We start from the raw sequence: 27460 nt of genomic DNA on the forward strand, positions 1-27460 counted from the left end.
AAATGATTTCAAAATAAATAAAAATACAAATGACATTTTTTCTGCATATCTATAGTACAAGGAAATAAAATCAAATTGCTTACTTTAATATTAATATATGATATGTTACATAGGCAATCAGAAATAATGAAAAAAAATAGGGTTTTAATGTAATTCAATTCAGAAGCCATAGTTTAGGTCTTGAATTAAGATGTTTTGAAATGAAATTATACCCTTCCTATTCTTTAATTCCAACATTAAAAATAAATAAAAATATAAAAAAAAGTAACAGTTCCAACAAAATTTTTAAAAAGTTGTATGGTATAAATATAATTTCATAATTTAAAAAAATCTTATTGTACCTATAAATGGCCCTTCCAGACTCTACATTTATCCAATCCAAAGCAAAATCAATTTGTCTCACAAATGGCGAAAGACGTTTTATTACACTTTGTGCCAAATGCAGAACTGCTAGAGGTTTCTGACTCAGAATACTAATGAAAAGAGAGAGAGAGAGAAATTAGATAAATAAAATAACATAATTATTAAAAAAGTTTTTAAAACATAAATTGAAGTAATAAATTATTTACTCATAAGTATTTTTCTTGCTAAGTACTCCAACTTGTGTGAAATTTCTTGTACGAATAGTAAAAAGGGATGGCTCTCCACTTAAAACAGCAAGGGCACCCATTATTTCTCCACTGTGTACAATGAATAAGAAATTCTACAAAACATTAAATTTTATTAAAACATATTCTGTTTACATAACTGATGATGCATGAACATTTCTTTCTCCAAAAAAATTATTCAACTATTTACCTCTTCTTTTTTATCAGCAGTTTTTTGCGATACTGTCAATGATCCAGCAATGACATAAAGTAAAGCAACATCTTCTAAGTTTTCTTCCCGGATGATATATGTGTTGGCTGGTAGTTCTTTCACGGTTACAAAATCTTTGATATAACTGTCATCCTATAAATATTCAATATATGACTGAAGAAAGTATGAAGAATTTCTTTTCCAATTAATTAGAAATTAATAAATTATGATTAATATAATATAAGAACAGAGTAATATATAATAAGAAGAATATGAAAACAAAGAACTATATGGTGAACAAAAATTCAAACAGACAGTATGAAGAAAATTCTATGGCAAATCATTGTCTACAATTAATTATAGCAAATATGATCAAAAATGCCTAAAATAAATTTTTTATACAACTGCTCAGAATATTCTACAAATTATTGATTTAAAATGATAAGAATAATAAACATTCAACAAAGTCCTAAAATGGAAAATGAAAATTTAAAGAAGATAAGCATTTTTTTTTTTTTTTTAGTTTGTAATAAATATAATATGAAAAAATATTACTATACAATAAATATATTTTCAGAAATGTCTTATCTTGGAATTTAAATGCAAAGGGTGCAGAAAATTTAGTTTTTTTTTTTTTTTTTTTTTTTTTTTTAATTATTTGATTTTAGTTACATTTACTGGATGTGCAAAGCATGCATGCATGCATAAAATAGGTCATGGCTTCCTTCATCAAAACACAGGTCCTGGGAAGGATTCATATTTTAAAATTATATGCAGCAGATTGCCTTTAAGAGACACTATAACTATAATACAAGAATTCAGGTAGCAATACAAGATTAAATACAAGAATTGTGGTAGTTCAAATAAACAGCATATATGTCTATCAAAAAATTCTGTGGAGTTCAGTAATTGCTTCTATGATATTTGTTATTTTTATAAGCATGAAAATGAAAAACTATATACGTATATATATAGTTTTTTTCCTTGTGAATTTTAACTGAGGAATTAATTAAATGCAATGCATTGGGGGGAGGGGGTTATTTTCATATTACAAAAATTTTTAATTTGAAAAAATGAATGAAAGTATTATAGCAGGGTTCCTTATATATTATTGATTTCACATACAAAAAAGATAAATCCACCAGCACTGAATGAAACTCATAAAAAATTTTATTTCTTCCATATTGATTTCAATAATAAGAAACAAATTATTTAAATAATCATATAATGTTCAATGTAATATAGTTGGCAAAATTAAATACCTCTAATCCTAATTGATGCACAAATCCAAGAACAGCAAGTGCATGCAGATCTTCTTCCACTGCTGTAGGACCTTGCTGTTCAGGAGGAAAGTAAAAGCTGGCTTTTCGTTTACGAGTTTTTCTGTTATCTGGTAGCTCATTTTCATTAGTCGACTATAAAATACATGTAATAAAGTAAACTTGCAATTCTTGAAATCAAAAGTAAAATAAGTAAAATAATTATTTTTCTTTTTTTCTATACTAAGCAATTTTATGTAGTTCAAATAATTAGATGAGAGTTTCATTTATATTTCATAATAAATACTTACACTTTGTGCTGCTGCATCAGCAGATACTGAATTAGATTGTTGTGGTTGATGTGAAGTATCTACATCTGAAAATAAATATTAATCAAATAATTTTCCACCAGTTTCAAAAGTAAGAAACATTCCATAATACAATTATAAATACAATCATTTTTATATTAAAAACTTTTAAAATAAAAAAAATTATTTAGAAAAAATTCTAATATTTAATTTAAAAAATTATATTCTTCATTTAAATTTTTTCAAAAAATATTAAAAAATTTGAAATGGATTAAATGCAAGCTCCCTGAACATAAACTAATTTCTTACATTTCTTGAGTTTACAAATTATTTATAATAATAACTGCATTTAACTAATACTCAATTAAAAAGCCTGTTTAGAGAAATGGTAAAATATGAGAAATATTTAGACATTACAAAAAGTTGCTTTTTTTTTCAAATAGAAAAGACATCAAAATAATAATAAAACAACTCTGAAAATTAAATTCTTTGATAAAAAATCACAAACAATTTTGAAAATTTTAGCAAAATATTTGATCCTATTATAAAAAAGCATCTAAAATTTAGAATTGAATGTTGTATGATATAATTTCAATTATGCTAAAAAAAATTATAAATCTTAGCTCAAACTAAAAAGCAATGTAAATAAATTTTATGGCTATTTTGCAGTAGCCGTAATACCCAACAGTAAAAGAACTAATAAAAACTGTACTTCCAAATATTTGAAAAAATATCTCTACAAGGTAGATTATACTAAATAAAATACCAAAAAAAGTGTGGGGTTTTTTTTTTTTTTTTTCGTATTTCTTACTACATTAAGTGATCAACTCACTTCTGCTTAATTTACTTAATAGGATTTTTTTTTTTTTTTTTTTAGGATTTACTTAATAGGATAAATTTTTTTTCAAATAAAGCATAGTAAATTATTTCAATTTTCATATAATATCTTCAATCAATAATAATTTCATACCAGGGAATGCATTCGAAAAGTCAACATTCCTAATATCACTTCCAAAAGGTTTGTAAGCAACTTGACTAGGTCGTCTAGACGATGCTTTAGAAGGACTGGCTTTTGGTGATGCTGTATTTCTTCTGGTCACAGTTGATGACTTAAAATTATAAATTAAGTTTTATATAATATTTAATAATATGGCAGAAAAAAAGTCAATCTATAAATTAAAATATGACGACTTTAATAATTTAAAATAAAAATATAGAATTACAAATACTGAAAAGGGGAACTTACAGATTTGATTAATTGTTTTGTAAGTCCTAAGTAATTGTGCAAAGCAGTAAATGTAACTCTTTGAAGACGAACCATTATAATCTGTGCTACTCGAACCAATGATTCTGGATTCTTTTCCAACAAAGATCGAAATGCTTCAACTTTCAGCCTAAAACATATTGGTACATATGATTTATTATTTGTGAAATTTAATTAATAAAGAGAAAGAAATTTAAAGTAATATTTGGCCCAATTACAAAATAAAGCTCAATTCCCATACAGGAAAAGCAGGAATAAACTATAATTCGCTTCGTAGAGATTTTTACATATAATCTGATCTTTTCATTTCCTCTATATGGAGAAAAATAAACAAATTTTCATTCCAAAGTAAGTAACTAATCTAGATAATCATCCAATAGACCAGATTAGATTCAGATTAATTTTCACCAAACAAGTAAAATTTTTTTTAAATGATTCAAAATTTTCAAAATGTAAAAATACCATTTGCATTAATTTAAGAATATTAAATTTAAATTATTCACAACTAACAACACTTCTTCATAAAAAAAATATCATTCAGTCAATATAGTAATAACCAGAAGAATGCAAATTTCCCATATTTGAAAAAGACATACATTATCCTTTTATTTCTTCTCATGTAATAAAAAAATAAAAAATTAATAAAAAAATTAGAATTGTATTAGTGTGCGTGTTTTTTGAAAATTCATTTGCAAGCATAAAAATCATTAAAAAAAATGTTTCCATATTGTATCATTTTCAAAATCAGAAAACTTTAAAGACACCAATCATTACTTAATTTCAAAATAGATACAATACAATAAAAATATAGACAAAATGAAGGCAAATACATTTTTTCTACAAAATCTATATTTCAATATTTAATTATGTCATCCTGTATAATATTTTTTACTCTTTATGTTTGCAAGTGTATAAGCATAACAAGCAGTTTTAAACACAAAATATAATTCAGATAATAGTATTTCATCTTAATAGCAGGCAATGCAGGGATATAACTGTAACTATTAAGACAATGTTCCAGAATCCTTGAATGAAAAGAAAATATTTATACAATCAGTTTTTTTATATATCATATTTTATTTTCAAAAAATAGAAAAATTAAATTTCTACCATTTTAAACTGAGAAATTATTTATCGGATTAGAAATAAAGTTTATTTCTTATCAAATAAAAAAGTATGCTGTAAATAATGTATAAATGGCTAATAAGATTATGTCAACCCAGCTACTAAATGGCACACCTATACAGACTAACTTAGTTCAAAAGTTTAAAATTAAACTAGTTACTATCAGAAAAATGATATAAAAAATGAGTGGTCTGATAGAATCCAATTACTAAATAACTTAATAATAAATATTTTTACCATAATTATAGTGGATGTTTTACATTATGCTCCATATGATGCCAAATAACATTGATATTTTTTAATTAACTGGGCTTAACCATGAATCTAAAATATTGTAAAAATGCACATCAACAAGACATTTAAAGGAATCCTTTTCATTTAAATGAAGTAAATAAAGCTACATTTTGTTAAGAAAATGATTTACTATTTTTTTTAATTCTTTAAAGTTGAGAGAAACAATAGTGTTTACCTTATTACCCTAGGTAAACTCTCTATTTAGGTTCTAAGGCAAAAAATGATATCTAAATGAAACAGGTATTTAATACCCAAATATAAAAAAAATTGTACTATAACAAATACAAATCAATGAATCAGAAATACAAAATGTTACATAAAATATAAGTGCATTTATAAATCATTAATTAAATGGCAAATTTAAAAAAAACTTTAATGATCAAAATATCACACCTTAAAACAACACAATCTTCCAATGCTCGAGCAGACACTGTTTTATATGGAGCAATGCAACCCTAAAATTAAATTACAATATGGTTATTCAAAAAAAAAGTAGATTAAAATTAAATATATTTTAAATTATATTCTTAAAATTTCTTATTAAATATTTATTAATTTATTAAAATTCTTATACATTTAAATTAATTTTTATTCATGTATTCTACTCACAGTCAAAGCATCCATCACACTTAAGAGACTAGTAATATTTTCACCAGTAGTCACTTCTTTGAGCACAAGTTCACTGCCATCCTATAAAATACATACAAATAAGTGTAATAAGTTAAGCTATAAAATTAATAAATATGCTATGAAATTGCTATCTTTATTTTTTCAAAGAATTAAATGCATATTAAATCCCTATAATGGGATTCTACATGTTTTTCTTGCAACATTATGCTTCTACTTGTAAATATTCATTAAATCTTAGCATAGTTTTAATAATACATCACAGGAAAATAATAATATTAATTCTTCTTCTTCAATATATTTTCCGAAAAACATTTATAATAGTTTTTCCCACTTTTAAAAAAAAAAGGGGGGGGGAGAAAAGCAAAATTAATGTTGCATAATACAGGATTTCAAGAAATTATCATTATTTTTTTTTTCTATTTCGTTAAAGCAGATTTTAAAATATAAACATTCAAATACTAAATAAAGGTTATCTTATGTTGATATGATATAGTTCAACAAGTAAGTTAAAAAGTATGAATTTTTGTTGCTTTTTAATAATATAATCTAAATACGGGCAAGATTTTTAAAATATTTTTCCCTGTCAACATTATTTTGAGAAACAAAAAAAAAGGGGGGGGGGAGTGGGCAGCTGATCACATTTTCATCTGCAAAAGCTTTTTTCAAGGCTAAAATTCCCAAGAATAATGATTTGAAAGCTAGTTTAATTAAAATTAGTCCCTAAATATTCAAAAATCAAATCATATAAAAAATATCCAGAAATACAATAATGCTTTATTTACATTTTTTACTCCAATTCATATTATAGTGATCTTTGTATATCAGAATGTTTGAAATTTATAAATAGAATACAAAATGTATAAAAGTTCAATAAAGAATAACATTTATACTTTATTCTAAAGATATTTCTTTATTAACAAAAGTAACTGCACAGTTCATTTTAGATTCAATAAATTATCTATATGGTAGAAACAAAAATCTAATCATAAGCAAATCTTGTTTCTTATTAAACTTTAAATATTATATTGGAATCAATAACTGCATTTCAAAAATCAAACTGATAATAAGCTTGGAATTTGATGAATATGGTAGCCTCAAAGATATCTCTAATAAATTACAGCCCTTTATAAATAAATAAAAATATATGAAAGTGATTATAATTTTTTAGAAAAATAAAAATATTCTGTTAAAAAAATTTTAAAATATTTTTTCACATTTAAAAAAAATTTATCTGTTTTATAGTTCAAAAATAGAAGTTTATTATGTGACAACAAATATATCATAAAGAAACATTGCCCAAATGTTTTATAATCCAATAAATTTTAAATTAATATTTCCAAAACCTCATATTATTTCTGAAAAGTGAGAAAGGTTCTATATTTTCTCAAATTTCCTTTTTTGACATTTATTTTGTTTCAGTCTTAAAATAGCTTCGTTATGTAGTAGGTTTTAGAATACATTCATTTGAGACAAAGTTTATTATATTCAGAATAAGATAAAATATGAAAGAACTTACATTTTCAGTAACATATACAATCAACTTTCCACTCTGAACAACATAGATGCTGTCATCAGGCTCACCAATAGAAAACAAAAGACTGCCACAGTAAATGTGCAAGGTCTCGATGTGTTTGCACAGTTCCAAAAATAATGGTTTTTCAAAGGAACCAAACATTCTATAAATATATGGATAAAAATTATTAGTAAAACAGCATTTTCACTTAATATAATGAATCATTTATTATCTAAGGTGAATGCAGAAAAAGAATATTTTATATTTAATCTATTGTTTCAATTATGATTCTGAGGAGAATATGCTATACTAATATTGAATCTGTTCAATTATTGAAATGAACAGCTTGCAAACACAACTACAAAATACTGAAATGAACATTTTGATTCAACACCATATCTAAGTTAATGAATGATTAGAAAATAGTTATTTTTTTCTTTGGTAAAACCACATTCTAAATTGGAATAATGAAAATGTCACATAACACTATGGTGCTACTAAACAGAAAACTACAATTTTTGAATGTTAACAAAGATTACTTAGAAGAAAAATAAATTTAATCTATTGCTTCAATTACTATCCAGAAATAGCACAGAAAATTGTCGTTATGTCATGTAAAAAACTAAAATTCTAAAAGAATGCTGTTTTTTTTAGACATATATAAAGGCTAGCTTTCAAAAGGACTTTGATTCCATTTGAAACCTTTATATATATATTTCATATTTTTATATAGGGTATAGGTGCAATCACTTTCAATAATATTAAAAGATCTGCAGCACAACAACTATAAGATACAGATTCAGAACAAGATATAAATAATTTTGCTATTAAATCATAAAAATAGATTTGGTGCTTTATGAAGTCTATTTACCTCCCGACTGTAATGAAAGCTCTCAAATTCTTAAAATAAAGTTGATGTCTTATAATAAAAAATATGGATTTGAAAAGGAAATAAAAATTATTTCTCAATCATATTTTAAATTTATGTGATTGATAATATTAACATAATAATTAATAGCCATTCACATTTTTAATTTGAATCTTTTTAAACTAAGAAATTATTGATTGAATACACTCTGGAAATGCTCCAATTTTGCAACCAACTGGCCTTAAGTATTAATTTATTCATGTTATCCAACTTTGATAAATGGATCTTATCTTAAAACAACAAAATATCTTAATTGGTAAAATCAGTTTAGTTGTAATCTGGAAGACATTTATTTTTATTTTGCAATTTCTCTCAAAAACAGAGAATGACGAGGTGTTAAAACTAAAACAATCGTTGATAATATATCTAGATATAAGCATTTGCTAATTACTTTTAATTATATTTAAAATTCATTAATCCTATGATATAATTAAAAATTAATATTTCACATAGCCTTTTAAATGAAAAATAGCCATATTTTCAAATGGGTGTGCAAAATTTATACATTAAAAAATTTAATAAAATGTTACATTTTATTAAAATAATATAGTATATGTAACAGAATTTTATATCTAGAGCCATGTTAAAGTATTGATATTTCTACTTATGTCAAATAATTTCATTTGTCTAATTGTTAAAAAATATATAGAAAATCCCCCTTTAAAAAATGATAAAAAATTGATTTACAAAACTATATCCAAAATTAAACAGAAATAATTTAAATATAAGATGAAATAAGGAATTCTTTTTTAAAATTTTTTAAAAAAAATTGCCACCAGGAAAGATTTACATGAATAAAAACTTATTTCCAGTATGCAAAAGCAAGCTAATGAAGTTACAAACCTAATACTTTTCAACATATACATGACATCTGGAGGTAGCCTTTGCTCTGAGTGCTCAGATATAGCTTCTTCAAGAAAAGCTTGAGATGGTTCCATAACTTTTAAATATACTCCTGGTTGTTCTCGCTTCAGAGGCAAAATTCTAATGAGGATATAGGGAAAATATATAAATTAATACACTGTAATAATCACTAATTATCAGTTAAGATATAAATTTTCAAATAATTTCATCTAATCATGAATAAATCACAATAGGGTTCTTTTTTCTCCCTTCTTCTTCTAAATATAGCAATATATTGTTTTCTGAAATCTAGTTTATAGATACATCTAGTGAATGAAAAATTATTAATCTTTTTATACAGATACCAACATCAATAATTCACCAATTTAAATATATATATATATATATATATATATATATATATATATATATATATATATATATATATATATATTTAAGAATAGGTCTTTAAAAAAAGATTTCCATAAAAAAAAGCTTCAAATTTATATATTGAAGCTTATTTTATAATTATACAATCAAAATTAGGATGTTTATTCAATTTAATTTAAGATACCTTTTTTCTTTTTAGAACTTTTTTTTTAATCAGTACTTTTAAAGAACTGAACAGTATTTTATTTCTTATAATTTTTTTTATCAATAAAGATGCAGAATATTTAGCCTTGATCATACCAGAAATTATATTATGAACAATAAAACTTGTTTACATTAGTCCAGGGCAATAATATCTAAATATAATACAGATGAAAAGGATTTTAAATTTGCTTCTAATTTTAAATTCATTAAAACGTTATATTTATTGCCTATGTACAAACGTACTGCTTTTAGTTAACTCATTATTATTGTTTGTAAATATTTTCAATAGTACAGTTTAAAAATAAATCAGCATTTCATCCAGTACCAAATTGTTATGATTATTTAATACAGAATAGAAGAAATCATGAAAAAAAAAGAAATTATCAATGATGAAAAGCATAAATTTTAATCATTAATGCTTAATTTGCCTTATGGCTAAGGATAATTACTTACTTTCGAGCCAACTTTAAGACAAGTTGTCTTTTTTTTATTCGAGTTCTACTTCCTGGTTGAGAGGATAACATTTGTACCTATTTAAATAGGAAATATTTTAGACAACAATGTATAATTAAAATTTTTACCAAAATGAACTCTACAAAAGAAGTTTCTAATATCACATTTACATTTGCCTTTTAAACAAAAAATTTAATAAAATTCAACCTTTCAGTTTATTCATTTTAAATAAAATTCTATAAGATTTTTAATTAGCAAAATTTGATTAAAATGTTATAAAATGGGGATTTTGTTAATATTATTAACAATCAAAATTTAATTACAATAAATAGTATGCACACAGTTGCAGTAGGAAATTCATATGGTGGCTAAAGATAATTATTTAACAAAAAAAAAAAAAAAAATGTTGTTCATCAGTCACTTTATAATATAGGATATGAGTTTGAAATATAATCTGAGATATGAAAAGTATCATATTGCAAAATAAAGCAAATACACCATAAAATTTTTAATAAATAAGCTAGGCATTCTTATAGAGAACTTTTTTTCTTAAAATATTCATTCCAAAAATATTTTAAGGATATTTCCCAAGTTAAATTTTGTGCATAAATCTTACTACTTTCTATTATGCAGTAAAAGTAACAAAGCTATTTCACATATACAATTATTAAAGGGGTGAAAAGTTCAAATTTCATTTTTATTATAATTTTTGTGCAATGAAATAAAATATAACATAACTAATGGCAGAATTAATCAAGTATTATCTTACCATGCTACAAATTAAACTCATCTAATCTAATCTTTTTACTCTAAAAAATCAGAAAAGTAATCAACTTATGTATTTATTTTTACAAGTTTCTTTATAAGATTTCAATCAGAAAATAGTATTAACAATTATTATTTTTGTTTTTATTATCACTATGAAAAAAAAACTTTATTGGTAATCCATTGATAATTGAATAATCAATGCAATCTAATGACAAAAAAATGACATCACAAATGAATGATAAATAAGTATATAATTAATAATAAAATGCTTAACTAAAATTTTAAAAAGAAAGTTGAGATTTTTTTTCATAAATTTCATTTTTAATATTATTACATCTTAATGATTTAATTTTAAATAACTGATATGCTTATTAATATAATAAATTAAAAGAACAGTTATATTTGTTAAAGCTGAATCAAGCCTTTCAGGCATTCCAATCACAAAATTTGAAGCCTTATTTTATTTTTAATTAAATTTTATTATATAAATTTTGAAATAAACAATCAAGCAGTTCCACGTGTTGCAATACAAGAGAAAGAAAATGATGAAAAATGTCTCTTTACCTTCCGTAACATTTTTCTGCCGTAAAACATAACTTTATCTCTTTTCCGAAAACGTGGTCTAGTTCCTCCCATTACTTTGGCAGCCACAGTATCAACTAGTTAAAAAAAAAAAATGTGAACTACAAAACAAGAACAAAGACAGCAGATTGTCTTTTAAATACTTAATATGTAAAAAATATCCATAAATTTAATTTTAAAAAATCTCAAATGTTAAAATTGTTAAAAAAGATTTTTATACTGTAATTCTCCATTAGCTGAAAAAACTAGATGTCATGAAGATATGTCCTTCTATGCAAGTTCTCTAGATGATGCCTCTTTATCATACTGCTCTAAAACCTTTCAGTAATTGAGTCTGCATAGATCAGAGAGTGAAAGCTAGGTAGATACCAAGTATTCTGTACATCATAAACTTAGTAGTCAAAAATTACAAGATTTGGTGCATTTGGGCTACTGTCAAGTTAATAAGCTATCTAGTTGAAACACAGTCTAAACTAGTTTACAAAATACCTTGAAGAGAAAAAGATGAATTTTCAAAGAAAATGAATATAAAATACTACTGAATGTATTACACATGCATGAATATTTTCATATGTTCTATGAATAAATACAGTCTACTTTACATATGAAAATATACTTAGTATTTTATATATTTTAAGATATACATTTTTTTATTCCTTTAATTATAATAACCCTGAGTCAAATAGTCAATTATTTTAATCCAATAACTTTAAGCTCATGCAAAGTGGACTTTATAGTATTCAACCATACATTTGGCATGGTAAACAAAAGAGCTATGTTATTCAAGAGGCATAGTTCTTGAGAGCATAAAATCTTTAATTCAAGGGCAGTCAAAAATTTATTATATTGATTTTATATTAATTTTGAACAAAAAAAAATGTATTGAATTATAATTTTAAATGTGTTAAAAATATGAAGATGATTAGAGTTTGTAAATAGACAATTATCAATTATGTAGTATTATACAAAAACAAGCATTTCTTGCATTATAATAAAAATGCATAGTGTTATATCAACTAAAATATTAAGCATTTTTGTTATTTTTGTAATACACAGAATAGATTTGGAAAAAAAAATATGATGTAATTGTTAGAATAAATCATGTAAACAATTAGTGATGATGGATGCTGATATGCAAAACTGTAAGGCATTTATCCAAAATCAGGTGAATATTTTCCCCCACATTTATGTTATTTGATAAGCATTTGCAAACTAAAATAGATGCTGAAATTCCTAATTGCATTTCTATCAGGTACTAAATTATTCTAAATAAGAAAACTCAAATTAGTTAAGAGCACCCAGAGCACAAACTTTGATATCTCAAGAATATCTTGAACAAGAAAACTTTAAAAAATATGCAAATAAATAAAAAAAAATCCATTTAAACTGAAGATTAAAATTAAAAAAGCAGACGGGTAGCTCAGAAGGTTATCATAATTTTAAAATATATGTACATGAAAAAAATAGCATGGATTAAAAGGTACTATTAATAGATGTTATATAAAAAGATGGTAAAGGATTCACTGAATGTGGAAATTTTACCTTTTGTTTTTAATTTTCTTCTAAATCTGTAAGCTGCTACAACAAGAAGTATCATTGAAATCAAGATCACAGTCAGTGATGTCTGTAAAGATATTAAGTGTTAAATCAACTGTACAGTATTAAATATTTTAATAAGGCAGTATCATATAATGAAGTGAATCTAATTTTCAAATTACAATACTAATAAATCTTTCTACAAGATAAGCATTATCTTCTGCAAAAATATCCTATTTTTTATTCTATTTCTTTTTAAGTCAAGTATTGAAACCAGTTATATAAATCAATGATATTATACTATGTATTTTATTAAAATATTGAATGAAATGTAAAGTTTTGAAATATTCTGATATATAAAATAATTTAAGAACAATTTTTCTTTTTTTTTTCTTGCTACACTATAAACTATAAATGACATTACTTATGATTTCAATTAGAAATCAAGTGATCAGGCAATAATATTTAATTATCTTTAAAGGACATTCTTTAGAAGATAACTTTTAAATCAAAGCAAGATATAATTTCTCAAAGGATAACTTATTTGAAATACGATGCTTCTATAGAAAATAAATTACTTAAATTAGCCATATATAAATAAATAAATAATAAGCATTAAATTTATAGTAATTAGAGTTTTACACCATAAACACATTTTCTGTAAATACTGAAGCAAATATTATAAATAATAAAATTTAAAGGATCATATAACTCTGAAAAATGTACAAGTATTATAGAAATTTACGATTAATGTATAAAACTAATTTATAAATCAATTAAATAAAAAAGGAATTTAAAATACCCATTTAAAATACGAAAAGATATATTATCAAAAATTTCACAACAAGTATATTTTTTAAAATTTACTGAAAAAAAGTTTAAATTTAAAAAATTATTAATTATCTGAATGAATATATTATACTAAAATATTTTCATTCACAAAAATATTTGTGGAATATTCCTTAAGTATTTGCTCAAAACAATCAAAAGAAAATAAGACGTAAAAAAAATGTTTACATTCAAAATATAAAAAGGAATTTAACTTACGACTGAAGGAATGAGGTTTTCATTTGAAAAATATAATAATATATATTGATGGATGAAATTTAAATAACATGAAAATGAGAATGATTCGCAATTTGGGAGGGAATCCATTTTTTTCCAGTTATGTGCGTCCCTCAAAACGAATTGCAAATTGCTTATAACGTACTCAATGTCATAACAATACCCATCTGATAAAACGAAAATTGTAAACAAGAACTGACGAATCTACGCAGCGTAGTTCAGTTCAGTTCTGCATGGAAACTGACAACCTTGACCTGATGATTAGGTAAATAAAAGTTTCAATTCTAGGCCACAGATTATTTTTGTTGCTGGGCGTGCTTAAAATGAAATCGATACTCAGAACGGAAACGGATAATTTGAATTGTAGACGCTATAGATAGATTCACCGGAAATCTCCGTAGAAACGTATTGGACAGTTAAAAATCTTCTTCAACTCAGCAATTTAATTCATAAGCCTTTTGGCATAAAAACTGGAAGTCAATTTCGGTTAGCGCGTGATATAAAGACCACGATTGTAAGAAATCTATGAGTTTCAATGTAATACTAAGTGCACAAACTTCAAAAGAAATAGTCACTTATGCATAATTTTATAAACACTTCTAAGAATGAGAAATCAAAGGTTTCCATCGCGAAAAAAAATTAGCCTATATGTAATTAAAACCATAATAATCAAAATTTGAAGTTACAACATAAAAAAAACCTACTCGAAATAAAAAAATAAATAGGTCAGAGCGCGATTTCGTGAATTTCTTATTAGCATACATGGATTTAAATAGAAGAAAATTGACAAATATTTTTTTTTATTATTTCTAAAAAAAATTTTTATCATTGATACGGAATTGAAAATTTTGCTCATTCTTTGGGAAACAATGTTGTGAATGGTATATTATTTTTTAAATAAAAATTAACCAGCCTTTAACTCTTCCTCGAACGCTTTTAGAACGATAGGGAAATTTGATGCCTAGTCAAATATAATGCAGTTCTCCAAAAATATTGTTATCGTGGGTTTCGTGGGCCCGCGACGTTAGGGTCCGTAGCCGGGTAACATAACCACTAGACAAAAGTGATCAAAGAGAAAAAATACTGGAAATTTTGCTTCATTGGAATGAGATTTTCTCTAGTCGTAAAGTTCATGAACACTCAAATCAAAAGTAAAGTCGGATCGAAATATATAATGATCTACTAACAAAAAAAAAAAAAAATGCAACACCGAATACAAAATTAAAAACAAAAATGCTGAAAGAAAATATTAGCAATAAGTCTCAATATGGTCTGTGAAGTCAGAATATAGCGAATTATCATATGTATAAAAATAATAAAAATTGCAAACCTCAGCTCATTGACATTTGCTATTTATTTATGTTTAGGTTTATACGCATTCCAATAAATCGGTAATTTCAAACTTAAAAATAAAAAAAAAAAAACTGTTTCTGTTGCTAAAGACTAAAGCAGAGGTTGGAATTTCACATCCAGTAATGACACAGAACAAAAACATTCTAGACAGAAACTCAAAAACATTTTCAGACGACAAGAAAAAAAGGAAGAAAGAAAGAAAAATAGCCGTAATGATTTTTCCAAAAATTTCTCTCATTCTTTCATATAGCTGGTGTTATCTATCTGCTTTTTGCATTAAAATGTGGATCTTGTGCAAAGTTGTGAGTGCTCAGAATTTTATTTTTAGAATATCTCATATGAGTGTAATATAGTGAAGAAAATCAAATGTGCATTTTGGCTTCCCTTTTTTCCAGCAGTGAAATCGAAATTTGTCAGAGATCTACTATTTTAGTAGCAAACTTACATATCAAAATTCATTTAAGGTATCCGAACACGTTCGGAGCACTTTTTTAGAAAAACATGGTGTAGACATACTTTAACCATATTTCTGGGTTTAAGATTATTCAAAATTAGTAATAGGATGTCAATATTTGAAATAAATATTAAAACTTTTTGAAAATTGGCATTTAATAGCATAAATTTATGCAAATTCTTTAAAAACTTCAAATTGGTTACACCAAGAACTATTACTCTAATCCGAACAAAACTTATACCAAAATAAACTACATAGTTTTCTCTAGGGAATGAGCTACAATCGTATGGTTATAATAATAAATAAAAATTTTAGAACCAGTCGAAGAATTTATCATGAAATTTTTAGTAAATTTATGACGTTATTGTTCAAACAATAGGCTGTAAATTAAAAAGCATTTCCTCAATCTGAATTCTTTTAGTTCATTCCCTAGAAAATAGTATAAAGACAAAGTCCACCAAATTTCATAGTAATATAATAAATATATTTTGAGGTATTTGATTTGAAATGAACAAAAAATAAGAAAAAATTAATTATGAGAAAAATTTATTTAAAGTATATACTAACATGCTTTAATAATAAATTATGATTGTACATATTTAAAATTCACCACATTTATAGGTTATACCTTCTTCCTCCTCAAAATTTAATAATTTTCCTTTTTTAATCATTTTTTTTCTGGCAATTTTTGTGTTTGGCAGTGAATGCCGCCGAGATTCGTATATTCTGATTTTGGGGAGCTCAGCAAATACTCTTTCTGCATTTGCACTATTATACAGTCCAATAGCCTTAAGTACATTCAGTAATCCTATAAAACCTTCGTTAAAATGTATTACAGATATAAATGCCCCTAATCTGAGAGTTCGGAGCTCAACAAAGACATCTTTAGGTACAAATTTCCACAAAACACCGTTAAAACACTCATTGGTATTTTTCATTTTGCAGTACAAAAAATGTCCCGTATTCAAAACTAAATTTGTGTTTATACGAATTTTTAACATGTTTTTGGCCCTTTAAATCGTTACTTTCGGTTATTTAAATGTCCACTTCCGGTTTACCGATTATTACGAAAATATTAATATCTTGACTTCTAATTAACGTTGAGATAAAAGTAAACCTGTTTTGGATAGCTCAAAGACTGGTCTATCCAATAAAGGGATTTTTTTAATGTTATTTTGGTGAAAATCGACCTTTTTGACATGTTCGGATACATTAAATAAATCGTTGCGCTTTTGCGCTATTACGTTTACACGCACACACAAAACAGACAAGTGGTCATCTATTTATTCAAATTTAAAAACGAATCTATAACTTTGATGTTACGTCTGTATATTAAATTATTTTATCTAGCTTTTAAATGTTGTAGATACCTTATCACTTATATTCAAACAATCAACCAGACAGATTTCCTGTGGATAGATTTCATTCAAAACGATAGAAACCTACAACTGTTGTTGTTTCTTATGGCACTTGCCATGGGCAAGCTCGCTGTTACTAAGAGAGCGATTTAAGCCGGTGGGGGAGCGTCTCTTGTTTTTCAGTAGCGCCAACTAGTGCCATAGATACTCACGCATCACATTTGCTTGTACAACCCCCTTTTAGAGAGGGGCACATTCACACATCTCACAGATAGAACAGATGAAAAACTCGAACCCACATCACGGGAAAGACGCTCTACCCCTATTCCAGACGCTCTACTCCTTTAACATTTGATGTACACTTACAAGTGTACATCAAATGTTGTATAAATCAAGGCGATTTTGAGTTATTGTATTCTCAAACAGAAAAACATAATTCCAAAAAACGTGTTTTTCGAACTCAAGGAGGTTTGAAATGTGGATTTTCGTCGAAATTTCGAGTTCGAATTTTTTAATAATTATAATACTTTTTTTTTTGTATATTTAGCATATGAGAAAGTAGAAAATAATATGTTTTCTCCTACTCCTATGTCGCATATGCCTGCATACAGATTTTCTTAGTAAGAAATGATTGCGCCTTGCCTTGATAGTGCTTTGCGCAATCTCATTTAATAAATGATTTTTGAGAGATGATTAATCGCTGTTATTTCAATTTGTATGGTGCATTTTGCAATAAATTCTAGGCATGTTATTCGAGAAAAATTATTTTTTACCGTATCTTAAAATTTAAATTACATTAGTTTGACAGTGATTTTTTTTTAAGTCTCTACTATTTTTTAAACCAGTTTTATTCACAGTTTCAGTTGTTTGCAAATAACTCTTTTCAACATTTTCTCTGAACCATAAATAACTCTAAAAACCATAAATAACTTCAATATTTGGAGATATCTGCAATTAAAAAGATGAAAGGAATAGAACAAAATTTCTTTACAAATTATGGAAGGCATGGGAAGGGAAAATCAATGATGAAAAAGTGTCAAAAAGTGCAAATATTAAGTTCAGGGAAACTTAACAAAAACAATATTGTAGGGACCCTTAATATTACTTTCTGATATTTTCATACTGTGCGTAATCCAATTCTTTACGTGAATCTTTTCTATCATCGGAGTATCCATCAAATTTTACATTATCCATTTTTCGTGCCTTCATTGTAATTATTGACTCTTTTTTCGATTCTGACAGTGCCATGATCTTTCCTATCAGCAACATTCATCACTAATTTTTTTGAGGGGGAGGATGGTGATCTATCTTTCCTTGTCTTCCACAATGTGCGCGTAAATTTTGGTTTCATTTCGTTAATTAGTTTTATTCGCAGATGCCTCTAAAAAGGGAAGGTTATTCTAAAGGCGAACTTATCTTATTTCCTTTCATCGGGCATCACAGAGTTCTTAGAGTCCAACATTAAAAATAGAATTATATGAAAAAGTTAATGGGTTTATTAATTTGGATAAACGCTGTCTCCTGTTAGTAAGGGCAGTAATTTAATTAATGGTAAAAAGTTAGGAGCAGCCTGTTTCATTTTATACTTAAATTGCATTGCAGAAAGAAGGGGTGGGGGAATCAATTCATATTGAAGGATAAACTTGTTGATGGGGAGGAGAGAGGGTGCATATTCGAACCTCGGGTCTGAAGCATCAACGTGTCATAAAGGTTTTCAGGATTGATTCGTTTATTTTATTTTATGATTTATTTCTAATTATATAACAGGCTGACAAAAAATGTTTTATATATATCTTTAAAACATAAGTATAAATCACTATAAGTATAAGCACATACACAAAACAATGAAATTATTTGCTGTAAAATATATTTAAAAGTAGTTTTCAAATTGAAATTAGAGGAGAAATAGCATGGAAATAATTATTAGTTTCACAAAATGTATTATTATTTTTGAATTTTAATGTGGTATAAAAATGGTTCTTGTGGTATAATATGCACCAAAGTTAGAATGAAAACACAAGAATTTTAATTAAATTTTATTAGAAATCTTAAAAAAAGAATTTGATTAATCTTTTCTTTATTCCGAAGTCTCTGCTATTTCAGAATTGCATGTCAAATTTGACAGCTCTATATCTATTCTATGATCGGCCCTGTAGAATGTGTTTAGTAATTTTTTTTTAATCATGCGTGTCGGATGATGAAATTTACGGATAATACAAAGATACAAGCATATCATGTTCAGTAAAATCCCTCTAATCTAATTTAAGGAAGATATTTAAAAGGATGATTAAGTTTGGAAATTAAAATTCGAAGGAAAAAGAAACGAAATTCTTCTCAAGACACGAGGCATAATTTATATTCTTTATTATATCAGTAAAACATCTCAACTTCTTAAAAGCAAAATAACTTTCCAAGTATTAATCATAGAAATGTTATTAAATAAACTCGAGAATGGAAAATTAAATTTATCTCTTTTAATAAGGTATAAATCCAAACTGTCATTTAAAACAATTCCATTAAAAGCCTATTCTCTACCTTGAAAGGTGGAAGTTGTTATCTTTGCTGTAATACTATAAATTATCTTTGAAATTCTATCTTTCAATAAATTCAAAGCAGAACATAATTTATAGAAAATAATAATCATGAGAAATACTTTAAACTTATATCAAATAAAAACATTTAAAAGAGATGAAAACAAAACTGCCTTTACAACTTTAAAAGATTTAAAGGAGTCTCGAATTTCTCATTCTAAAAATCGTAGCATGATAATATTTTAGATTTGATTCATATACTTTAATTTTATTTTTTAAATTTATTCTTAAAAGATAATCTTAAAATTTCTTAATTTACTTTTAATTACTCTTTAATATTCGTAATTATATAGCAGCGATAGCATGAACATAAAAAAAAATGTACCTAAAATTATCGAAACATGCGATGGTACAAAAATGGACTAAAACAATGAAATTATTATGTAAATATATATTATATACTTACAAATATTAAAAGTAGAGAAAAAATTATATACGAATAAAGTTTGTTTCCCTAAAAAGATTGTTGTGGGAATTTTAAAGAGTAATAAAAAAAAGGTTTTGTACAATAATATGCTCTGAAGTCATTGGGAAAAAAATGTTACACTTTGATAAATTTTTATTTAAAACTGTAATTAAATTTTAGAAAAAGCCTTTCTTAGCGAGCATCTATTAACCAAGAAGTAACAAAATGAAAAATTTTGTGATTGGGCTTATTTGGATACAAAAACGGAAAAAGAAAGTAAAATTTCAACAATGAAGTATTGAAACACTAGTATTTTTTGTTTTATTTTTTCTGTATTTTGTACTTACAATTTCGCTGAATTTCCAGGAAGATTTATAAACTACTACTTCTAAGTTTTATTTTATTTCAAATTAAAATTTCCGAACTACCTAAATGTAAAAAAAATATTTTAATAATAAACGCCCTCTTTCACTTCCTTTAAAAATGACAAATTACTGATTAAATGTTTAAAGTATTTATTGAAGCAAATTTTATAATGTATGTTGTTTTCTCATTTCAGACTTTCATTACATAACGATTATATTTCATAATGTGAAACTTAATATTAAAATAACTTCTCAAACTATATTACTAAATTATTTTACGGACATGTAAGAATAATGGAAAATATATTCAATGAAACATTTGAATGTGTTTAAGAATTTTGGAATGCTTCTGCTTCGTCATAGCACTGATAATTTTATTATTTGATTTAAAATCTGTATTTAGCGAATGATAGTTATTATCAAATTTCTCTAATAGCATTTCCATTCTACAACAATTCTTTAAATGTATAAAACTTTGTTCGTTTAGTGGAGCATCGGCAATCAAACATAATTCTTGCAAATATTTCCTAATACTCTTTAATATTATTGTGGATTAATTCAATTTCTAGATTGTACCACAAATTGTCTAACATCCCAAATAAGATTCAACCAAGTTAGACAAAGCAAATTTTGGGACTCTTTTTTTAACTCTCTTACTTCCAAAAACAAATATCTTTTTACTGTTTTTTAACTTCTTTATAAGCAATTTGTAGGTATCAGATACAATGAGGAATAGAACAAATAAAATATTTAATGATGGATAACTTCCAAGAGAAAGGATATCAATACTTCACATAAAAAATTATTTAAATTAAATATGAAAATAATTTCAAACAAAATTGTAAAATATTGCAAACGATATTTCAATTTAAATAAGTTCGAGTGCATGGAGTTTGTTATTCAAACAAAAACATAGATTAAACTGAAAATATCATAAAAGCAATAAAATATTCTAGCTTCTTTATAGTTGTCTAATTTTCATATCTAATAATTCGATATTGCTCACGTCACTATGTGCTTTTATAAAACGAGTGCCTTTTCGAGACTATTATACTATGATGTTGCCTGAAATGTGAAGCTTTGTTTTATTTGAAGTATAGGGCGTGTTTTACTGAATCTTTTGTTTTTTATTCAACCTTTAGGAGACTGTCCATCTTTTAAATGTTAATAATTCATTTAGCAAAAATCACTTTTACTTCTATTGAGCGTTCTAGAATAATTCTGCCCTCAAACCACATTCTTATGTGAAAGTAATTCATCCGTTTAATTTATTTCTGCTTTGAAACTTTCAGATTAAATACCCAGAAAGATAATCATGATGATAACATATCTCCTTAGTGCTTTTTTATTTTTAAAATCCATACAAAATTGATAAAATTTTTGACTATATAAATCATCAGCAATGAGTCAATTGTAAGTCGTGTAGGAATTATTTTCATTCGAATTTTCGAATACGTCGTTAAGGTTCAAGAAGGGAAAACATTATCATGACAATTAAATTCACTTTTTTTTTCCTGGAAAGTTCTTCAAGAAAGAATTTCTGCACGTATATGTGTGTGTAACCTTTAACTTTTGAATAAATGAAGTATACTTTGAAGAAGTATTGTAATCGTCAAAATTTTAATCATTGTTATGAATATCGACATTTTAGATCTTTTTAAAATTTCGAAATAAATATTTGCAGAATTGCATCTTTACCTGTTTGTTCATGAATTTGTGAACGAGGAAGAATGAAAAGCCTGATGAATGAAATTTGTTTTTATCTGTGCTTGTGAATATTAAATAATAACATAGCCTTCATCTGGATAACAACCAACTCTAGGAAAGTGGACTTCCTATAGTTCGATGTAAATAAAAGTGTAGTAAAATATAATGCAATTTCGCTATTCATATTATAAATATATTTATTACTAAGACACAAAAGTGGTGAGTGGAAAAATTATCAACTTAGATGTAAAAATATTTTTATGTTTTATCAATATATTTCATCTGTAAATGATAGTATTGAAAGAATAAGATGTACCTACTTCTAGAAGATTTATGGAACCAAGTCTCAAACAAAAAACATTTTTTTTAATTATTATTGTTTAGTCAACAACAAATTTTAATCAAAATGTCGTCGGATGGAGAAATGTTACAAACATTAATTTTACATATAAAAACAGGTGGAATGCATTTTATTTTGATTATATAAAATGAGTGATGAAACACGTTTAAAAAAATTTCTTATTTATTGCGAAGAATAGCTTTTCCAATCCTGTTGGTGCTTAAATTCAGTAAAATATAATTCCGCTTTATTAGATTAATCTTCTTTTGAAGTTACATCAAGGTCTGTTTTGTGACGGATTTCATTATTTTGAGTCGCGGTCAGATAAAGAGAAAGACGCCTGGTTTGGTATCCCTAATCTTTTCCCTAATTGAATAACATTTTTCATGCAATTTTACAATTTCATGCAGCGAATAATAAACAATAAAGTACAAAAAACTGCATTAAAGCTGCGTTAATACATCTTTCAAAGGACGAGAGTAAAACGGAGTATAAATAAAAAAGCATATAATCGAAAATTTAATAAATTAATTAATTATTAAAAATATAATGGTGTCAATACAAATCCGTTTAAAAATAACAAAATTTAAAAAAAAAAGTACTAGTATATTACTGCATAATAGTAAAAAAAGTAATTACGTTTTAAAATAAAAAAAATTATCATAAAATTACTGTACCATAATTACAAATCTTGAATGCAAATTATACATTTCATGTTTCATACGATTTAAATGCACATACATAAGAGTTTAATTTTAAAAAAGTTTTTTACTAGTCCTGATATTCCCTACTCCTTGAAAGTGATAGTCATCTCTTCTGTCAGGAAATCTTTCTTCAGCACTGCAAATATTGTTATAAACAAAGTTTTTTTTATATCTTATAAAATATTTTATAATTATAATGATTACAAATAAATCGGGACTGATAAAATGAAATATAAAAATTGTGAAACACATAAACAGTTTTTTCTGCATGTTTTTAATTCATGGACGAAATAAATTTAGTTATAAAGAGAAAAAGTATTAAGGTAGGCGACAATTTGAAAAGTCTATTGTTTGCGAAATTACGAAATTTTTTTTATTTAATATTCTTAATGTTTGATCAGATTTTTTTTTATAAAACCGTTTGAATTTTGTTTCTAAGTCTATTTTTTGAGAGGTTATATGATTTTTTTTATTTTCATTTACATACGTTTTAATATTATTTTATATCTTTTGATGCTTTCCAAATTCTAATCTTTAATAGCATTTTCTTACAAAAAATTTGATAAATTAAAATCTGATGCATATTTTTTGTTTAAATTAGGTATAACAGTTTTTCAATATGTTTTGTAGTTCCTGAATGAAAAAATAAGTAAATTATTAATTTAGAAATATTTTATAGTTGCCTTAATGCTTCACAATACGAAAGAAATGAAAAATTTCATATTACTTTCCATTTGAAACCTAATATTATAATATTAATAATTAATAATTAATATTCCATAATAAACCTAAACCTATACTAAAGAATGTATAGAAATACGGCTTACTTTTTAGCTCAGGAACTTGATATAAAGGGTTTTTTTTAAGCTATTTGCAAAATTTTAAGCAGATTATTTGATTACCTTTTAATCTAGAAGATTTTTACTTTATACCTCTTTTTAGACCCCCAAATAAGTCCTTTATTCAAATTTTTTAAAAGTTTTGTTACTTAACTGGTATATTTTGGGTTAATAATATTTTTTCAAACTTTTTCATGCAAAAATTCAAAAATATAACTATTTTAGAACGTTTTTCAAAAAAAAATTATACAGAACGTAGTCACGCACTTCGAAATAATACGTCAGCAATTTATTTTCAATTGAAAAATGCTTAATAAGTAACTGCGGAGAAGACAAATTTTCATGTAATATTAAACAAAATAAGTTCTTAGAAAAATTTTAAAATCGCATATTTAATTATCTTATATAAATTACAAATCTAGAATGCTGCAGCATTACATTTTATTCAAAAGATATTGTGAAAATATTCCAATAGGTATTCATTTACTTTCAAACGCCATTAATTACTGACTGACTGATTGTTATCATTCTTATCGTAACGGAAATATAATTATTAAGCCTTAGCTCACGTCGTAGAAAGTAGTCAACAAAGAAGACAGCAGAAATTCTTAAGAATTCTCTGTTCTCAAGAACGATTCTTAACAATATAATATTTAAAAAAAGAAAGAAATCTAGTTAGATTAGATTTTTTAAAAAATGACTTTCAAAATTGTTACATTCGTTGTTTGAACTACAATGAATTCCTTTGTTTTGCCTTTCCAAAGTCTTGTGCACATAAAAAAAGAAAACTTCTAACGTATTTTAAAAGTTCAGATCTTACATAACTATCAATAAATAGTGTTATATTATCATCCAAAAATATCCTGTTCTACCAGGTTCTATAAAGTCATTCACAGTTTGTTATCTGAGAAATCTTTTATCACAACTAGACGCTCGGGTGTTGATATGTAGCTATCTTTCAAACTCTACCATCTTTACTCTTATTTTAGTTTAGTGACTGAAGAAAGGAGTATTATTTTCAAAATCATGTATATTCTTTATACGTTAACACTTTGTTTGATCTTAATTGGTCAATCATATGCAGAGGATTATGATTATTATGAAGGTTATTTTGATCAGAAAATAGATCATTTCAATTTTTTGTCCCATGGAAATCAAACGTATAAGCAGCGTTATCTTTTTAATGGTAAGTAAACAATTTAATATTTAACAATTGCATCATTTAAAGGCTAATTGCACTTTTTCGTTTGATATTTTTCAAGAATGTTTTTCCTTTATTATTTTTTCCAACATACTTTTAGGGGAAAATGCTTCATTAAAAAGAATATATTATGGTAAAACATTGAAATGTATTCCGTAATGGTGAATGTTTGAAAAGTTTACCCAAGATATATCAAAAATTTTATCATATTTTTCTACTATTATTAAACTTTCACTTATCAATTGCAGTTACTTTTATGCAAAATATTTTAAATATAATTTTGTTGATAAATATTATTGTAGAAAATTCAAATCTATGCATATATTTTACACATTATTTTTTATGACTTTATTATGTTTATAAAATGGCTGAAGATTCTAACGAATTGCAACATAAAACCGAAATAAATAAATAAATAAAATATAAAAATTAAAAATAAATATAAATGTTTTAAAGTTTGCATTAAAAGTTTTATTGAAGTAAATGTTGTTCTTGATTTTCAATATAAAAGTATAAACTCTATGTTTAGTGTACTAAAGTTTTTGAAATCAACACCGATTCCATTAAAATAGTTTTAAGTTTACATGTATCGTAAAATGCTTGCACAAAACGTGAATTTCGCGAAATATTAGAACAAAAATAATGTTTCCTTGAATCATAATTTAGCTTAGATTCTTCAAATTATGAACTAATTGGCATTATCTACTTATATCTAGGAACTCTGCAATCTTTGCATTACTTTTGAATGATTATCAATTCTCACAAACAAATTTTGATTGATCTTGTTGAAAATTTACTATTTTCAATTACAAATATGGGTATTCGTTTGCTAATTCGAGTCTTAAGTAGTCTCGAGACATTTAGAATTCTTTTATTAGTTAATAAACTGAGTGACTTCGTTGTATCTGAAAATCCAATTTTTAAATTATAGATCCATATAATTAAGTGAACTATGAAAGCAATTGAAATTTCTGATGTGAGCAATCTTCCTAAAATAGCTCTTTTATTATTTTAAAATTCTCATTTTTCCTTCTATTTTATCTTGAAATGTGCTAACTTTGAGTTTAGAAGACTTCTTTTCTAATTGCTGACCCTGAGTCTATTAATTTAATTATTCCATTAGAATTACATATATTTAGAAGATAATAGATTAGTTCATCAACACAAAAAATGATTTATTTAAAGCATTTTAAACTCTATCTCAATTTCAAAAAAAAAAAAAAAAATATTTCTAGTAACAAAAATTCTTGGAAAAAAAGAGTAACGCATATAGTTTACTTTTGCGTGTAATTTATTATTACATTTAAAAGGAGTTTTAAATTTAAACTATATTCCTCTTCTCCATGAAAAAATTACAGCAACAATTATTATTTGTGCACACTGATATTTTATTTCTATTCACAGCAACTTGGTGGGATGTCGGTAGAGGTCCCATTTTCTTCTATGCTGGAAATGAAGGAGACGTTGTTGGATTCTGGAAAAATACTGGATTTATATTCAAAGCTGCCAAACAATTCAACGCTTTAGTGCTGTTCGCAGAACACGTAAGTGCAGAAACTTTCCAAACTTAGTAATATTTTTTTAAATACACTCTAAATAATCATGTAATAGAATATGATATAGGTATTTTTTAAGCATTCTTAAGTATAAAATTTTTATCAACTGTATAGTTCCAAAATTATTTTTATTCTAAAGTACGTTTAAAACAATCTGAAGCAAGAATTGAATTAATTATGATCACCTAAATTAATATTACTTATCTAAATTAATACTGGATAACAACTAAATTAATAACTATGAAGGATATACTTGATTTTTTGTCTGCGTGGAATCATTTTGATAATAAATTTCACTAATGTATGTAAAATAGATGTCTTTCGGAAAGGAATTGAGTGATGTGCAGCGGATTGTTAGGAGCGAGGATAGAACCTGGGACCTTCTGGTTCGCAGCCGAGTAACGAGACCACAAGACAAATGCAATTTCCCGTGTTTCATAGCTGTTATCTGGCTTATAAGTTTTTCACCACAGTACTCTCCCTCCAGTGAGTCGAACGATATGGCTGTTAAGTGGTGATGTATTTTAGCTGTTGAGTCGAATGCGACTGTACCCATTTGAGTAGCATCAAGCGTTACGGCGAGTGTGTGGGGGTGAGTAGGTGCTGTTGCGCCAAGTGAGTCTGAC

At 25.4% G+C, this 27460-nt stretch overlaps 2 protein-coding genes across 4 annotated transcripts in view; one reads left to right on the top strand and one right to left on the bottom strand.

Moving 5' to 3' along the window:
* LOC129968551 (neuropathy target esterase sws-like) overlaps window positions 1-14157 on the bottom strand; it is a 41171-nt gene extending 27014 nt beyond the window's left edge. For 2 of the 3 annotated variants that reach the window (XM_056082559.1, XM_056082561.1), the window contains exons 1-15: window positions 13943-14155; window positions 12902-12983; window positions 11342-11436; window positions 10010-10086; window positions 8963-9103; window positions 7195-7354; window positions 5658-5738; window positions 5442-5503; window positions 3612-3759; window positions 3336-3474; window positions 2369-2433; window positions 2061-2213; window positions 799-951; window positions 570-703; window positions 342-473 (exon numbers count right to left, since the gene is read on the bottom strand). In XM_056082559.1, the coding sequence (XP_055938534.1) occupies window positions 342-473; window positions 570-703; window positions 799-951; window positions 2061-2213; window positions 2369-2433; window positions 3336-3474; window positions 3612-3759; window positions 5442-5503; window positions 5658-5738; window positions 7195-7354; window positions 8963-9103; window positions 10010-10086; window positions 11342-11436; window positions 12902-12983; window positions 13943-14050 (1730 nt within the window). In that variant the 5' untranslated portion in view covers window positions 14051-14155. Of the gene's footprint in view, window positions 1-341; window positions 474-569; window positions 704-798; window positions 952-2060; window positions 2214-2368; window positions 2434-3335; window positions 3475-3611; window positions 3760-5441; window positions 5504-5657; window positions 5739-7194; window positions 7355-8962; window positions 9104-10009; window positions 10087-11341; window positions 11437-12901; window positions 12984-13942 lie in introns of all 3 variants that reach the window. The other variant, XM_056082560.1, reaches the window with a different exon arrangement.
* Window positions 14158-25019: 10862 nt separating this feature from the next.
* Window positions 25020-27460, top strand: part of LOC129969501 (dipeptidyl peptidase 2-like) — a 42493-nt gene continuing 40052 nt past the window's right edge. The window contains exons 1-2 of the mRNA XM_056084101.1: window positions 25020-25263; window positions 26683-26822. Of these exons, the coding sequence (XP_055940076.1) occupies window positions 25104-25263; window positions 26683-26822 (300 nt within the window). The 5' untranslated portion in view covers window positions 25020-25103. The remainder of the gene's footprint in view (window positions 25264-26682; window positions 26823-27460) is intronic.

Source organism: Argiope bruennichi, chromosome 5 (assembly GCF_947563725.1).
Source record: "Argiope bruennichi chromosome 5, qqArgBrue1.1, whole genome shotgun sequence".
NCBI classification, from domain to species: Eukaryota; Metazoa; Arthropoda; class Arachnida; order Araneae; family Araneidae; genus Argiope; species Argiope bruennichi.